Raw genomic sequence first — 16,509 nt, 5'->3', positions numbered from 1 at the left:
TGTTTCCGTCAGCAGATATTGCTGAGTTTTTCCCCTTTGGGATCCCTTTCAGAGCAGAGAGCTTTTCTTGTTTTCTTTCCTTAAGCACTTTTCTCCATTGAAGAGGGAAAGGCTTTGTTACTGTGAGCTAGTCAGAGCAGTTGCTCCACACTACTCTAGCTCAGCAAAAGATAAACGGGGTGTGGGGGGGCAGTTTTCAGGAGTGCGTGTCAGCCTGGAACACTGTAGAAAACGGGGCGGGGGGGTAAAGGAGAGGCATGGAGAGTTAGCTGTGAGGGACTGTGACTTGCTCTGAAACGGTGGTGCTGTGAGTGACTATGGATTACAACTCTTCACAGGGGGAATTAGACCACTAGAATAAAGGCCAGGCACTGAATGGAAGATGTTTTGAGAATCAAGTGTCTCAGAGAAACTTCAAGCCACTAAAGATGGAAAACGAAACAGTAAGTGAAATGAACCAAACACAGCTTCAGCCGCGAGCCGTGGTGACCTTAGAATACCAGGTGGTCACCATCTTACTTGTGCTCGTTATTTGTGGTCTCGGCATCGTGGGCAATATCATGGTGGTCCTGGTGGTCATGAGAACCAAGCATATGAGGACCCCCACGAACTGCTACCTGGTGAGTCTGGCAGTAGCTGATCTCATGGTCCTGGTGGCTGCAGGCCTCCCCAACATAACAGACAGTATCTACGGCTCCTGGGTCTATGGCTATGTCGGCTGCCTCTGCATTACTTATCTCCAGTATTTGGGCATCAACGCATCTTCTTGTTCAATAACCGCCTTTACGATCGAAAGGTACATTGCGATCTGTCACCCGATCAAAGCCCAGTTTATCTGCACATTTTCGAGAGCCAAAAAGATCATCATGTTCGTATGGGCTTTCACATCCGTTTACTGTATGCTCTGGTTCTTCTTGCTGGACCTCAATATCAACACCTACAAAGATGCTGTTGTGGTGTCCTGTGGCTACAAGGTGTCCAGGAATTACTACTCACCCATTTACCTCATGGACTTCGGTGTCTTTTATGTTGTGCCAATGATCCTGGCCACAGTCCTCTATGGACTCATAGCGAGAATCCTGTTCTTAGACCCCATCCCTCCGGTTCCTAAAGAAAACTCTAAGACGTGGAAGAATGACTCAACTTATCAAAACAAGAGCGTGAATGCCAAGACCTCCAATAGATGTTTCAACAGCACAGTGTCTTCAAGGAAGCAGGTAAGCCGGTCTATACCTCCAAGCCCACAGAGGAAATGTGGGACGGAGTCAGCCTCTGAGATGGGTTCCCTTTGCCCTACTTAAGCTGATGGAGAAACCAAAATTCAATCATGCAAATTGTTTCACAGCGTAAGCTTCTGCTTTACATAAGAAATTCAACTCTAGAGCACCTGAAAATCTAAAAATAGATGGGGGGACTTTGATATCACATCAGCAAGCATCCCGTTCAGGGGCTATTAAGATATGGGGAAATACAAAGATTTATAAATGAGGAAATTCAAAAATGCCATCTTTAGTATGTTTATGCCTTTCTGGTCAATGCTATCCAAATACTTAGACAATGCTGGGCTTCTGTAGGGAACACTGGATATTTTAAAGAATAACAGGGAAAAAAAGCCAAGGTAATGTGAGAAGAGATCAGTCAGGACCAGGATGAAACTTTCCTCGTCACTCTGTAGTTGCTCACAGATGCCACCCATGCCTGAGCGAGGCTCCCTGACGGGTTTGGGTGAGACTCAGTAAGGACAGATGCCAGCACTCTCCTCTCCCTCTTATCCCCGGAGTCTCCCTAAATATGAGCCTGGCAGGTAGAAGCTGAAGATGCACTTTACTCAGGCAACCTTCTAGTAAACATTTCAATACTGAGCTCAAATTGATGTAAAGAATAACTGGAATTGTCAAAGATCTAGGGGTTTTTTTCCTGCTAGAAAATCCCTTTCTGCTTTCCAATGCAGTTCACATCCACAGGGTTATCCTTGAATCGTGATTTTACTAGTGAATGAAGTGCAATTTTTTTTACTATAAATAAGGTGTACAAAACAATACAGGAATGAGATGTTTTTATATCTTGTACACAACTGTCTGTAGTAACACAGTTGTCCTAAGTTAACATCTTATTTAGGTTTCAGGTCTATTTCTCTTTCCTTTGTTGAACAGGATCTACGCAGGGCAAACATTTATAATACTAGCTTAAAAAATAAGAATTTAAACTGAACAATACTGCTTCTTTCAAATGGGTTGAATTTTCTCATCTTTTGTCCCATAAGGAATACAAGTCTACCTGTGTGCAGAGATAGAAGCAGGGTGTACTGAATATATATATATATATATATATATATATATATATATATATATATATATATATATATATATATATATATATATTCATTGTTATCATTTCCTGAACTCCAGGTTACATGATATATAGAAAATTATAATTGGACATATGGGTAAGCAGTGAAATAAGGCACCACTAGAGTAGGTGTTTTAGGTAGGTATTAAATGAATAATGAACTCTAACAAAAATAAATAGGAGTTTAACTGTTACTGTGATAGTGGGTGTGTATGATGTGTTATTGAAAATGCTTATATGATAGAAACAGACAACCTGATGAACTGTTGCCAGCTCTTCTATGTCTATTGCTGTATGTCCAGCTGTGGTTGCTACTGAGAGAAGGCCTCTTTGGCTACCTGTTACTCAAAACTTCATTCATGGAAATTCAGAGAGAGCTGTTGATCATTTGCCAAGACAAATATTAGCAAACACAATGAGAGAGTCAAGAATACATACACCTCAATTAGTGACCAAATATCTGCAACAAGGAAGGTCAAGGAGTAAATTCATTCATTAGACTACAATTCATATTCTTGTTATGAATTCTAAAAATCCATCCACCTGATGTAACGTCCTTTTTTTCAATGAACATCCTTTCGTACTTATCAGTATGAACCATGTGTTTTAAATTGTTAATTATGTTACATGTCCATACTCTTATTTCAAAGCTGTTAGAGACTGGCTACCTTATAAAGTCCAAGTAACGGAAGAAAATCAAACTCTGGCTCCAAACACTCAGCAGGGTAAAGCCTGGGGCTCCAATCAAGCTACGTGACCTTGGATACGCAGAGTTCTCTGACCCTTAGTTTCCCATCTATAAAAGGAAGATAACTAGCAACAACCAGCGTTGTTAACAAGGTTAAATACAATGTCTTATGAACATCACCTAAAATAAATGAAGTGGTGATTAACATCTGAATGTTAATCAGCATATATACATGCAGATACATATAGAGAGAATATGTTGGCACTTATAAGGGAAGAATTGAAATTTTTGGTTCTGAAAATATATTTTATTATTGAAACCACTATCATTTGTTGGATCGATGGGTATATGTTGTTGTAAGTTTTCTAAAGAACTTCTTAACATTTAGCACATTTGAAAGAGCATTCAAAGCATTCGGCTTGGTTGCAATATCATCCTTGTCAACATTCAGAAGCCACGATGCTAAATGTCCTGCGATTTCAAGACACTGATGCACAACACGGGTTTCCAGTGACACGCTCATTTAGAATACAGAATGCCATCTAAATGGCTAGGAGTGGGTCGAAGGAATATGTTGCCTATAAATCAAATGGGAGCTGAGAAAAAGAAGGCAAGTTCAGGGGCTGTGATCGAGAGAGGAAACTACAGAAGAGGCAGCTTTTGAAGAAGCTTTAGAACGAGAGGGATAACCGGGAAAGAAAAGGTGAAGAGGGAGATTAGGCCACACGAAAAGGACCAGGCATCCTGGTAGAAAGGAGCCCAGCGGCGGAGGGGCAAGAAGCGCGCTTCCAGTGGGATTGCTAGGAGATGGGGTGACTCGGTAGACTGAGGAGTGATACATTGGAGGGGAGAGCGAAGGTGAGACGGAAGTGCATAGACGTGCGTCTGACAGCGAGGGGTGGGAGGAAACAGAAGGAGGCAAAGAGACAGACGACCCTCGTTATCAGGCAGAGGAAGAAGTTGGACTTAATTTAGAAACAGTGAGGATTACGAGCAGTGAGCTGAGATCAGCAATGACAACGCGATGCAGGAGTGTTTGGTGATGAGTAGAAGGGTACCGTGCACATTTGAAGGGCCGGATACTGTGGGCAAAGAGAGCACTCTGTAGGTTGCTGGTGGTGAATCAGACAGGCAGGGGTAGCATCCTCTAGCTGGGCGATCTAAATTAAGTTGTAAATCAGAGATGTGTTTCAAAGGAGAGAGAGAGGCGAACATTTTGGACAGAGAGAAAGCAGAGAGGAACAATTAAACAGGACCCGGGCCTCTGAGGCTCAGCCAGGTTCTCAGACAGGAGACCCTGGGGCTCTGATGAATGGCCCTGAGACCTGCAGGGGGAGCCAGCGCAGCCCGGAATCCATGACGTTTGCCTCGCTTTTCCCTTTTCTAGAATGGGTCAGTGCTCCACTTTCCCAAAGGTTCAGCCCTCCACCTCCTGTATCCCAGGGGCGTTTATTTTAATATTTCCCCTGCCTCTTTTAATTTTTTTCTTTCAGGCAAGCTTCATTTGCATTTTAATAAATACCCTGTCTGAGCCAGATCTTTCTTACCCAGTTATCAACACCAGATGGAGACAGCAGAAAAAGCTATGTTTTAGAAAAGGAATAAAAGTTAATTTTATGTAAAGCGTAAATGAGGGTTGTAGTTTGCCTGTTTGTGTGTTTGTTCATTTAATGTACATCCTTTATGCAGAAAACCAGCCAGAATTCCCCTCCCCCCGTTACTCAGCACTTCAATTACATTTTAGGAAACTATCTAAAGATTAGACAAATCTAATGAAATAATTACTCAAACTAGTGACTTTGAATGGCATAGACCAAAAAAAAAAAAAGATATGATCAACTAACTTTTTTTCCCCAAATCATTTTACTTGGGGACTCTTGCAGTTCTTATCACAATCCATCCATCCATCCACTGTGTTGAGCACATTTGTACATATGTTGCCATCATCATTTTCTGAACATTGTCTTTCTACTTGAGCCCTTGGGTATCAGCTCATTCCCCCCTCCCCACACCCTCCCTCATGAACCCTTGATATTTTATTTAAAGATTTTTTTACAGAAGTAGACTACCACATATTTTTCCCTCCCAGAAGCTGGTGGGTTTGAACTGCTGACCTATTGGTTAACAGTCAAGCGCTTAATCACTATGTCACCAGGACTTATGGCTTATGGATATAACTGAACCCCCTGCCATCAAGATTGACAAATTCGTTTGCTTTACAACTCATTTTGATATTGGGAACAGCATTACACTTCAGCTCTCTTTTCACAATACCCAGAGTGCCCGCATTCAATCAATTCAGATGTTCAGCATCCTGTACATGAAAGATCTCTACTCTTGATTGTCTATTTCTCAGGGAGAGATTAGGTCATCTCGTATTTGGGAGACACGGGAAAACCTGAAAACCATGGGAAAGGTCTACAATGTGGATGAAAGCATCCAATTCAAAGATTTACTTGAGAAAAGATGCTGCTCTCTGTGGGCTGCAGGGCTTTAGAATGTGCTCGACAATGAGGCTAGCGCTTTCCTTCCAGTTGAGTCATGGATGTGTAGTCTCTTCTTACAGTTTAGCTGGCGGGAGAACTGGGTGATAGGAGTGAAACAGGAGCTGGGAGAGTTTACTGCCAAGTTTTAGTCATGGGCTTTCCTCGACTCATCAGGGCTTCAAAGCCAAGTCAGTCTTTGTTTCCATAAAATGTTTAAAGGCAGCTACCTTCCTGGAAGCAATGTAGCCAAAGAAACAAAAGTAGTTTTCCTTTTCAAAGTCATGTTTGCCTGTTGTTATTGCTGCTGTTGTTATGAAAATGACAGTGTGCCTTACAGAGAATGGAAATTCCCAGAAGAAAAGGTGCCCCTTACCTACCCCTCCAAGGAGTCCTGATGGTGTCCTAATTCCTTGTTGGATCACTAGCCTCGAGGGCAGCAGTTCAAAACCACCACCAGCTGCTTCACAGGAGACAGGCTTTCTACTCCCATCCCGAGCCAGAGTCTCAGAAACCCAGCAATAGTTCCACCCATCCTCCCAGCTCACTGGGAATTGGCATCGCCTTGTTAGCAGTGAGTTTGGAGCCAACGTTCAAAGACCCCCAATTAATAACATTTTGTTATATTCTCTTTTCTTTGTTTCCACTTGATTATTTTCAGTGGAATTTTAGTCTCTTTCTCTATAGACTTTGCACACCCACACACAAATAAATGATTCCGTATGCTACTTTTCATTTGCACTAAACGTTGAACCGAATTCTCAAAGAGAAAGCAGAGAGCACAAGTCGACAAGGATTTTAAGTTAGTTTCTCTGAACCTCAGTTTTCTCTTCAGTAAAATGAAAAGGACAAGACCTTTCTAGAAGGACTTGTAAGAATCAAATGAGAGGCATCTGATAAGATTAATCTGTGTTCTCTTCCAACATGTCCACTCAGCTACTGTCTGTCGCTCTTGTCCTCAATCAATGACTCTCTGGTGCCCACCCCTTCCCCTGGCCCCCCTTCCCTCAATCTCTCTCTCCCAGTAACACAATGCCTTTGGGGGTCATGAAGAAGCCCCAAACAGAGAAGTGGTAAGCAGTTGGTAACCACTGGGCAAACCAAAAAGTAGATGGTTTGGATCTACCTGCATTTCTGCAAGAGGAAACCCCAGTCCTTGGCTCCCTTCAAGACTACAGCCTAGGACACCCTCCAGGGCGGTTCGACTCTGCCCTGCAGGGTATCTGGTCACCTTCCAACCACAAGGGCATTGAGAGCGCTCAGAGTAAGAAATAGCATAAACACAGTGTCTCCTCTCTGCTGTCGTCTTCCACCATCTGTTTCCTATACTATTTAATTTAAAAAAAAACAAAAAAACGTCTTAACGAAGGCTCCACATAGCAAACTTCTCTGACCCTGTGAGTTTCCAAGGCTGATTGTTTTAGGACAGTAGAAAACCCCCTGGCCTTTCTCCAGTGGGGCTCTCTGGCCGAGAAGGTTTCGAACTGCTGACCCTGCAGATCACAGCCCAAGAGTAACCGCTATGCCACCAGGCTTCTCGCGGATCTCTGTGGGTGGGAATGGACTCCATGGCCAGGAGTTTGGGCTTTGAAACACGGATACCTTTGAGGGCACACATGAATGAAGGCCTGATGGTGGACTGTCAGGAAGCACGGTTGGCATTCCGAAACAGAAAGCATCTTGGATTGTATCACTTGGTAACTGCCAGTGCCAGCAGCAGCTGAGAGAGCACTTGCCCAACAGCATACTGACTCACGACAGCCGAGTCTACAATTGACCTTACAAAACAAGCGAATGAAGCTAAGGTCTTCACCAGGAGGCCTAAGTCCGAGGTTTCTCCACTTTCCTGAACTGGTTTTCACAGTGCTTTTTCAGGTCCAGCTCCCATTGTTAAGGGGTGATTGTTTGGGGTGTTCTGATTATCTGGCTTGAACTAGATTCTTAGTAGTTTAAAAGAGTTCTAGACTGGATTTAAAATGTGTCACTTACCACACAGGTAGTGACGTATTTCTGTCATGTTATTTTTATATTAAAATACGGCTTTTTAGTTTTTTATTTGTATCCTGTAAAAGGAAATTTTTAAGCATGTCCCATGAGTTGATGGAGTGAAAATCCCCTGCCACTCCCTGCTTGGCATCTCTTAGCTTAAATAAAAATGCATTGTTTATTCCCAATTTCACAGCTGCAGCTTTGAACCATAACTTCACCAGTTATGAGTAATGATATGTCCAGTATTTGATTATTGCTACAGGTTTCTCAGTCTGGCCACACACACATATGATACTTAAAAATTAGCTACACTGGAAAAACTCCTTGATTCTATTGATTGGGCTGATGATTATAGAACTCTTCTTAAGATAATGGAATGATTAATATGCATGACACATGGAATACATGCCAATAAAACTATTTTTTCTAAAGCACAAAGATGAGAATGTAACGAGGCAAGGAAAATTAATGGACACAAAGCAACAGAACAGAAATAAAAAATTTCACAAATTAGTGGGGAGGGGAATAAAAAGAAATACTACTTGATACTTTTTTATATACCTTATGCTGCCTCTCACGAATTCTTCAAACTGAAAACAGATATCCCAAGTAACAGATACATGAACACGGGGCCATAACTTCATTTCTTTCTGTTTATGAATTGAGGGAAGGGTAAAAACTATAAAGTTACACTGGATTATCGATGACAAAAATTTTTCTAATATCTTCCACAATTAAAGCGCTTAGCATTGCTCAGATGTGGAGACTACAGGAGTATATCAGGAAAATATCTTCACCTTCAAGAAACTCAGTGGTGGACATGTTCACAGATAACCCTGAGCAGCACGTTATGTTTTACGCTCGAGGCTGCAGCGGCATGGAAGAAAGAGAGGCTGAAGCCATATGAGGGAGGATGGAGGAAGACCCTATAGGATCCATGAGGTTTGAGTTGGGCTTTAGACATGGGCAGAACGTCTAAAAACAGCAAAAGGGAGACAGAGAAAAGGAAAATGTAGGGTATTTTAGAGGAACAGTGAAGTAGGGCAGAGGTAACTGGACCTGTACTGGTCTAGGATTGTTGGAGTGGAAGTAAGAACATTGTCCAGTGAGTGGTCTCTCAACCAAATTGTGGTTTTACTACTCCTGACTTCATAGTCCTGTCATCTGCCCCCCCACCTCCTACTCTTATTCATAACTCATTCATTCATAGTAACCCGCTAGGACAGGGTAGAACTGCCCCTTGTGAGTTTCTGAGACGAACTCTTATGGGAGTAGAAAGCCCCATCTTTCTAACATGGAGTGACTGCTGGTTTCAAACCACTGACCTTATGGTTAGCAGCCCAATGCGTAACCACCACACCACCAGGGCTCCTCTACTCTCATCCATACATCTGGTTCAAACAACCACCTATAGCCCTTTGCATCTCCAGTATGCGGCTCCAGCAAAGATCTCTCTTGACTCACACATGCCTTTTGGACCTCATGTAAACCTTACCTGTCCAAAGGTGAGAGCATTCTCTCCCCTCCGAACTCTCTCCCTCCTCATTGATTTCCTTTCTTAGAATTCCAGGCCAGATAACCAGCAATCCTTCTAAATATCTTTCTTGCATAAGTCCTCAAGTCTAAGCACTCGTCAAGTCCCAGTGATCTGAGTTCCTCCCTTGCATATCCTACCTAGTTCTCCTCTCATGCTTCCACGGTCCTGGGGTCACCTCTTCCCACTTGCTTAATTTCAGCAGGCATTCCACTTCCATCCAATTCATTCTGAACGTCGCTCAGGGACCTCTGTGATTAAAATGATGTGATAGCTCACCAAGGCCCAGGGTTTAAACTCCTTAGCATCACAAATGAGCTCATATCTGCTTCCCATCTTTTCAGTTTCATCTCTTGTGGCTTTTTGAACTCGCGCATCATGCTCAGATACTGACATATCTGTTGTTCTCGAAGCATGCTATGTTCTTTCATGTGGATCACCCTTCAGACAAACTCCCAATTATCTTTCAAGTCTCAGATCTAATGTGCCTCCACCCAGTGCCATGCCCTGCATTTTCAGGCCGACTTCTATAGTGGCCTGCCTAGCGACTGACTGAACATGCTAGATGCTCTGCCCATGTCTCCGCAGTGCTTTGTATTTACTTGTGGCTTAGTCATCCTTCTGGAGCTTATTTGCGAGCTTGCTTTCTCACTCACACTAACGTGCTTGACAGGGAGGCTGGGTACATATACCCCGTGCCCTTAGAAGTGCGATGTGGTAGGCGCCACAAAATGCGTACACGAGTATATAGTGGTATGTGGCCGCCATGTACAGACTTGGTTGTTAGCATTTCTAACTTAGTGTTCAGTGACATGGCATGGGCTACTTAAAATTGACCATGGGTGAAATCCTTACACCACAGCAATTTATAAATACTGCAATCCAGAACTCCTTCCTCATTTCAGAGTCAATTGCATGCATGTCCAATACTGGTTTGCTCCTCTTACTCTAAGAAATGATCACTTCTTTCTGCCACACCCTTCTCTTTTGTCTTTTATTGGATTCCTCTTCAGTTCTACAGTGGCCAAGCATAATGGTTAAGATATAACTTTATAGGAAAGCGTCTCCCTTCCAAACAATGAATCTTGGAAATTCCTCCACAAGGAGCACTGTGTTAGAAAGAATGCACAAGGAGGCAGAGAGATTCCAATAGAGGAAAGAAGAAGAATATTTCAGGCTGATAGGGATGAGAAGGAGAGCCTCTAAGCACCCTTCTGTGGCCAATTTGCCTCAAGCAACTTGCGCCTCATCTTATTGTAAAAGAAACACATTCAGTCTCCTGAGCTGGGCTTTCAAAGACCTCTAAAGTCTGACCCTTTATTACTTTTCTGGCTGTTTTTCTCCACTCTTAGTTCAATAAACATTTATTGAGCACCAATTACATGCCAGGTGGTGTCCTGACAGCCAACAATAGTAACTACCTTGTTGGAACTTCCCCCACAATAGGAAAGATAGACACTGAACAGAGATCAGAAAATACATGATTAAACTCTATAGTTCACAGAAGCAGCAACAAGAAATTAATGATTACTGTTTCTAAACTGGTATTGCAAACAGAGTAGGCATTCTGGAGGTCAATATGAAAACCAAGAAGACTGTCAAACCAACAGAAGCCACCATTTGTAACCAAGCTGAGCCCAGACAAAACCATGGAAGGCCCATTGTACCATTGTATCTGACGGTGGCTGAAATGAATTCGAAGGCACTCAGAAGCCACTGTAGGCTTTTGACCGGCATAGTGACAAATAGAATTTGCCTCTTGGGAACTATAAAAGTGTATTAAGGAGCGAATACAAAACTGGGGAGAGAAAATGCAACTTTTACAGCAATCTAGGCACAAAGGAAGGCAAGCTTGAATTTGGGCTGGTTGTGAAAGGGCATTGAATAAAGAAGGTTATGCACATGAGTTACGGTGCTAGGGAATACCATGGAAAGGACCATAAAGTGCCACAAGAACATACAGATCTGTCATGGAAGAAGTACAACTAGAAAGCTCCTTAGACTTGAAGATGGCAAGATTTTATCTCATGTACTTTAGACATATTATCGTGTTATCAGGAGAGACTGGTCACTGGAAAAGTACACCATGCTTGGTAAAATAGAAGGGCATGATAAAGAAGGGACCCTTGGTGAAATGGATTGACACAGTGGCCCAAGCATGCTAGGGGTTGAAAGGATGGCATAGGACCAGGCAGTGTTTTGTTCCATTGTATGTAGAGTCACACTATGAGTCAGAACCAAACTGAATAGCACCCAGAACAGAAGGAGTCTTTGTGGCATAGTTGGTTACAAGTTGGACTGCGAACAGCCAAGTCAGTAGTTCAAACCAGCTCAATGGGAGAAGGATGGAGCTTTCTATTCCTGGAAAGATTCAGACTTAGAAAATCTCGGGGGGTGGGGGGGTTCTACTCTATTCCTGTAAGTCACTATGAGTCAGAATTGACTGGATGACAGTGAGTTTGGGTTTTTTTTCTTCTTGTTTTTAGTTTCACAAAACAACAACAAAAAGAATGCAGGTGAGAAAGACTTAGCACCTGATTTGGCAGATAAGAAGACAGTTTTCAAAAGGGATCCGCAGATTCATAGGTAGGATAAGTGTTCAGGTGATGGTGGTATTGAAAATGAGAAGGAATTCAAAGAAAGGAGGGTCTTGCCTACATGTATTGTTTTTCTCTGCAGTTAGACCTGTGGAGCTCATTCACTCCTTCAGGCTTTGCTCATGCAGTCCCTTCCCACTTGCAATCCTTGCCCTCCCTCCTCTTGGCACTTCCTCTTCTTGGCACTTCCAGATCTTTCCACCATAATCGGCCATGTAGCTTGGGCTCTGGCGAGATCAAGAAGACCATCTACTGAATTTATACTGGAAGGCAGGAGCACTGGCATCATAAAGCTATAAATTCAAATCCAGTTTATATCTTTTTTATCTTGGTAACTTTAGATATATGATTTTTACGCTACTTTTCATCTTTGTAACTTTGGCTATATTAATGTTTTAGTTCTTGGTACGTCATCTGTGTATATATAAAATGAAATTCTAATAGTATCCAATCCTAGGGTTTCTGTGAGGAAATGCTTGGTAATGGATAATTTTTACTCATAGCCTCATTTCTGCCTTCACATTTTGTATTGTAGGATAGGCTAATATCCTTGTTTCACTGAACTGTTTAAAAGGCTTTTAAATAAAGCCTTAATTCTTCATTACCCTCTTCCTATTTATCCCCTGGAATACTACCAAGTAATCTTCTCCAAAATGAACATTAGATCATCTCCTTGGTCTACCCCAGAAGCTTCCATCTCCCCTTCTTACAGGTTTCAGTCTGTCGGGTGTAACTGGCCACACGCTATCATCATCCTTCCTGCCCTTTGTGTATCCTGCCCTCGGCCTAAGCGCGCTTCTTACCTGGACTTCCAATTTCCCAGCCACCCTCCCATAGCTCACCCCTCAGAGCAAGCTTGCCTGACCTCCACTGTCTGGGGTTCATGTTTCTTCCTCCCTCTATATCATTTTCTTTTTCATCTATCCAACATCCCATTGCTGTAATATTTCTTTCCAATGTCTGATAGCCCTGCTAGATTATATATTACACAATGGCAGGGACATTGTTCTAGTCATTCTTTTGTCCCTGTTCTTATGTGATGCTAGGGACATATTAATGAATTTTAAACGAATACATGCTCAGTATAAAAGATAAAATGGAAAAGTCAAATATGATTTTTTAGGAGCCTCAAAATGGTAGAGTTGTTGAAAGATATGCTGATAGGGAGATGTTTTAGATATGGTTCAGTTTAAAACCAAGCTGTTTAATTGGTACAGACTTTCCATTTGGGGTGATGAAAAACATTCTGGAATGAGATAAAGACAGCAGTCACACAACACGGGGCAGGGATGAAATGGCCCTGAATTATTCTGGAAAAGGATCGCACTAGTAAGTTTTATGTACTGTGTGTATTACCACAGAAATGAAAAACAAGAAGCTGTATTTAGGAATTGGAAATGTATCCCATTAAAAGTGAATAGTATAATATTAGAAGACATGGCATGCCTACCACTGACCTTCAGAGGCTTTCACGGGATGGGATTATTATAAACCTTAACAAAAAATAAATTACAAGGCCCATTTCTTGGAAGTATGAACCAAGGATCCATTTTAGGAAAACAAAGAAGAAAAATTGAGCTGAAGAGAGAATAATGAGTTACAATTAAAAATTCATAATCAGTGGATTTATTTAAAGCTAAGAAGTCATGATCTCAGCACGAGAGTCACCCACAGCTCTGATGCTGCTTAGGAAGCAGATGAGAACCGGGATAAATGCAAAATTACAAATGAAATTAACTGTGGACATTAAATAGGGCCAAGTATGAGTACCTATGCATACAAACTGGGATCAATAGTGTCCAATACCCAATAGACATACTTAGCTGAAATAAAAATACTGCAGCTTTTCTAAACACTGGCGACTTTGCGCTAACCCCTCCGCTAGATTGGCCTGGAGGTAATTGTTGTATAGTAGCTGCAAACAAGTAAAATGCCCTGTGGCTCTCCACTCTGGCTCTGTTGCTTGCGCTTGGAGGGATTTACAGCTATGGGAGAGGTCAGTATATTTTCTGCAGGCAGTAGCTCTTCCTGTAGCAAATCAGGAAGTGACTCCGGGAGAGGAGGCACCACTGGAGAGAGAGAGAGGGCAAAGGCAGGCACCCAATGGATTTCCAAGATGATTTGTAAAGTCACGGGCTCCAGCCTCTGCCAATGTGCAGGATACCACCTTGCCATGTTCTCTCTGGAAGAATCCTCGTTTTGTGACTGATGCTTCTTGTCGAATATCTGAAGGCTTGTTCTTCCAGAAGAATTGGATGGTGGCTAAAATTGAGTGGGGGTGGTGGCGAACAGCAGCAAGCATTTACATATCTTCGCCACCAGTAAAGACAGGATAGGTTCAGATTTGGGGTGAATTTATGGGAGAAATGTTTCACTGGGGGAACATAAAATGCTAGGGTGGCCCTCTAGAAATTTCTCTTTTAAATCAATCAGACATCTTTTTGAAAGAGTTCAGAGTAATCAGTCAATCGTTTTTGTAAATCAGCTGTAGCGTACAGTGAAGCCCTATCCTGGACTTAAAGATAGCCTAGATAAAGAGCTATAATTCCTTCCACTGAATTAGTAAAGTGAGAAAATAGTGAGATTGAGGAAAAGATTATATAAGAGGGATTCCAAAAGTTTATGGAAATGTTTCATTATTATGTGTGATTTTATTATTATTTTAAAATGATTTATCAATTTTGAATTATCAGTCCTTTTTGATCATGACCTTTTTGAAGCCTCCTGGTATATACAGGGTTCTACGAGTTGGCATCAACTGAATGGTAGTGAATTGGTTTTTTTGGTTTGGAGTACATGTTTAAGATAGATTTATATCAACTCACCCACACTTATTTAAAACCTGTACAACATTCGTGTGTTAGACACTAGAAAACAAAACGAACAAGACAGTGTCCCTAGTCAAAGAAGTTTAGTCTTTCAGGGAAAACTGATAAGCCACTGGTAATTAAGGTTATAAAGGAATGTGCTGTCAGAGCAAAAAACCACAGATTCACATGCTTTTTTATCTCTGACCCAGGTGACCTGGGGAGAAATGAGTAACAGAAAGACTTTCTGGAAAAGATGTTTCCTAAATTAAACCTTGAATTGTATAGGGTAAAAGGGAAGTTGAATTGGTTCAGGCAGTGAAGGTCAGAGTTTCAGAATAACAAGATCCGTCCAGGGAAATGTGAGTAGATGATGATTAAAATGAACTCAAACTAACTACCGTCAAGCAGAAAGCCTCGTCTTTCTCCCATGGAGCAGCTGGCTGACTTGAACCACTGGTCTTGTAGTTTGCAATCCCTCATTTAAGCCACTGAACCACTAGTACTCCCATGATGATTATTATAGCAGGCAACAAAATGATGAACTGTGAGAGGTAGGATGTAACCAAAAGATAGTCTTCATCTAGCTTGTAGAGGGACTAGGACATTCCCCCACCCCCACACAAAAAAGATTTATTGGCCTGAAATTCACATATCATACAGATCAGTGGTTCAGACACAGCAAGAATAGTTGAGCAATGACCGCAATCAGTTTTTGAACATTTTCTTCATTCTTGTACTCATCGTTGTTAGTTCCCCATCCCCCACCATCCCCACCTCCTCCAAAAAATGGTTCCTGCCATACCCACAAGGAACCATTAATCCAGACACCATCGCTAAAGAGATACCTATCTTGGAGTTCATATACAGAAAAGCATTAAAACAAAAATATTAACAACCGTAACAAAGTAAAACAGAAAGAAACCTCAATGGAAAGAAAGCAGAAAATATTAAAAACCAGAACAAGTTTAATCACATCTAAATGTGATCTAATTACATCTGCAATGATCCATTTCCAATGCAGGCTGCACGATAGCAAAGTTATTCTCATCCTTGGGGAGAGTGGATTTACAAAGGACTCAATCCATGTGCATTTCTCCTTTTTAAATGAAACAACTGTAAGCCCAAAAGGAAGATTAAATGATATGATATTACACTTAACGACATCGGCCATAATTGACTTTACAATGCTCTCTGAAAGATCACAGGGCAATTCACATCCCTCAGCTATGACCAGAGAAGATTCACCAGAAGCTTAATCCAGTTGGACACTGTTGTAAAGCGTACTGGTTTGATAAGTCGCTGGACGATTATAAGGAGAGAAGTAATCCAATGTATGTTTGAGGACGATTACTCAGTCTACAATTGTGTAGGCCAAGAGTTGGACCAAGACCAGCACTAAAGATGCTACAGCCAGATGGGCAAAATAATCTGCAAGGTCTGTAAAGAATTCGTGCTAAAATACAGCAGTGGGGATTGCATAAGAAATTAGTAAATGTCGTGTAGAAGCCATCCTTCAAGTGACTAGATGGACAGAAAGCAAAGAGAGGATCCAAATGACTCACTTGAACCATTATTGAGAATGTGGTTTGACAGTTGAAAGCCTGCATTCTGAAATATGACATCACACAATGAGATTCAGCTGGTTACGATATGACCTAGCAAGTTAATTTATAATTTCGAGTCTCCGTTTATGTATCGGTAAAAGGAATGATACTAATAGTACCTATTTCACAAAGTAGTTATTAGTATTTGATGCAAAAAAATTCACATAAAATACTTCCCATCGTGCCTAAAAACAGGAAATAACATATGTTAGCTGTTATGATTAATGTTGATATTAATGTCGCACCCTAGTGGCACAACAATTAAGACCTCATCTTCTAACTAAAAGGTTGGTGGTTCAAACCCACTGAATGACTGCAGGAAAACTACCTGATATTCTGCTCCCATAAAGATTTTAGCCTAGAAAACTATGAGACAGTTCTACACTACCCCCATGGGATTGCTGGGAGTCAAAATGAGCTCAATGGCCCCTAGCAACAGCGGCACTGTTAGTTTT

General features: G+C 41.7%; 1 protein-coding gene across 1 annotated transcript in view; it reads left to right on the top strand.

Annotated features, from left to right (window-relative positions):
• The first annotated feature begins 428 nt into the window (after positions 1-428).
• The window catches only part of TRHR (thyrotropin releasing hormone receptor), a 37,875-nt gene continuing 21,794 nt past the window's right edge, over positions 429-16,509 (top strand). The window contains exon 1 of the mRNA XM_075550590.1: positions 429-1,217. Within this exon, the coding sequence (XP_075406705.1) occupies positions 429-1,217 (789 nt within the window). The remainder of the gene's footprint in view (positions 1,218-16,509) is intronic.

This window comes from Tenrec ecaudatus, chromosome 5 (assembly GCF_050624435.1).
Source record: "Tenrec ecaudatus isolate mTenEca1 chromosome 5, mTenEca1.hap1, whole genome shotgun sequence".
Taxonomy (NCBI): domain Eukaryota; kingdom Metazoa; phylum Chordata; class Mammalia; order Afrosoricida; family Tenrecidae; genus Tenrec; species Tenrec ecaudatus.
Note: the sequence above shows the minus strand (reverse complement) of the source record. Positions and strands in the feature narration are given on the sequence as shown.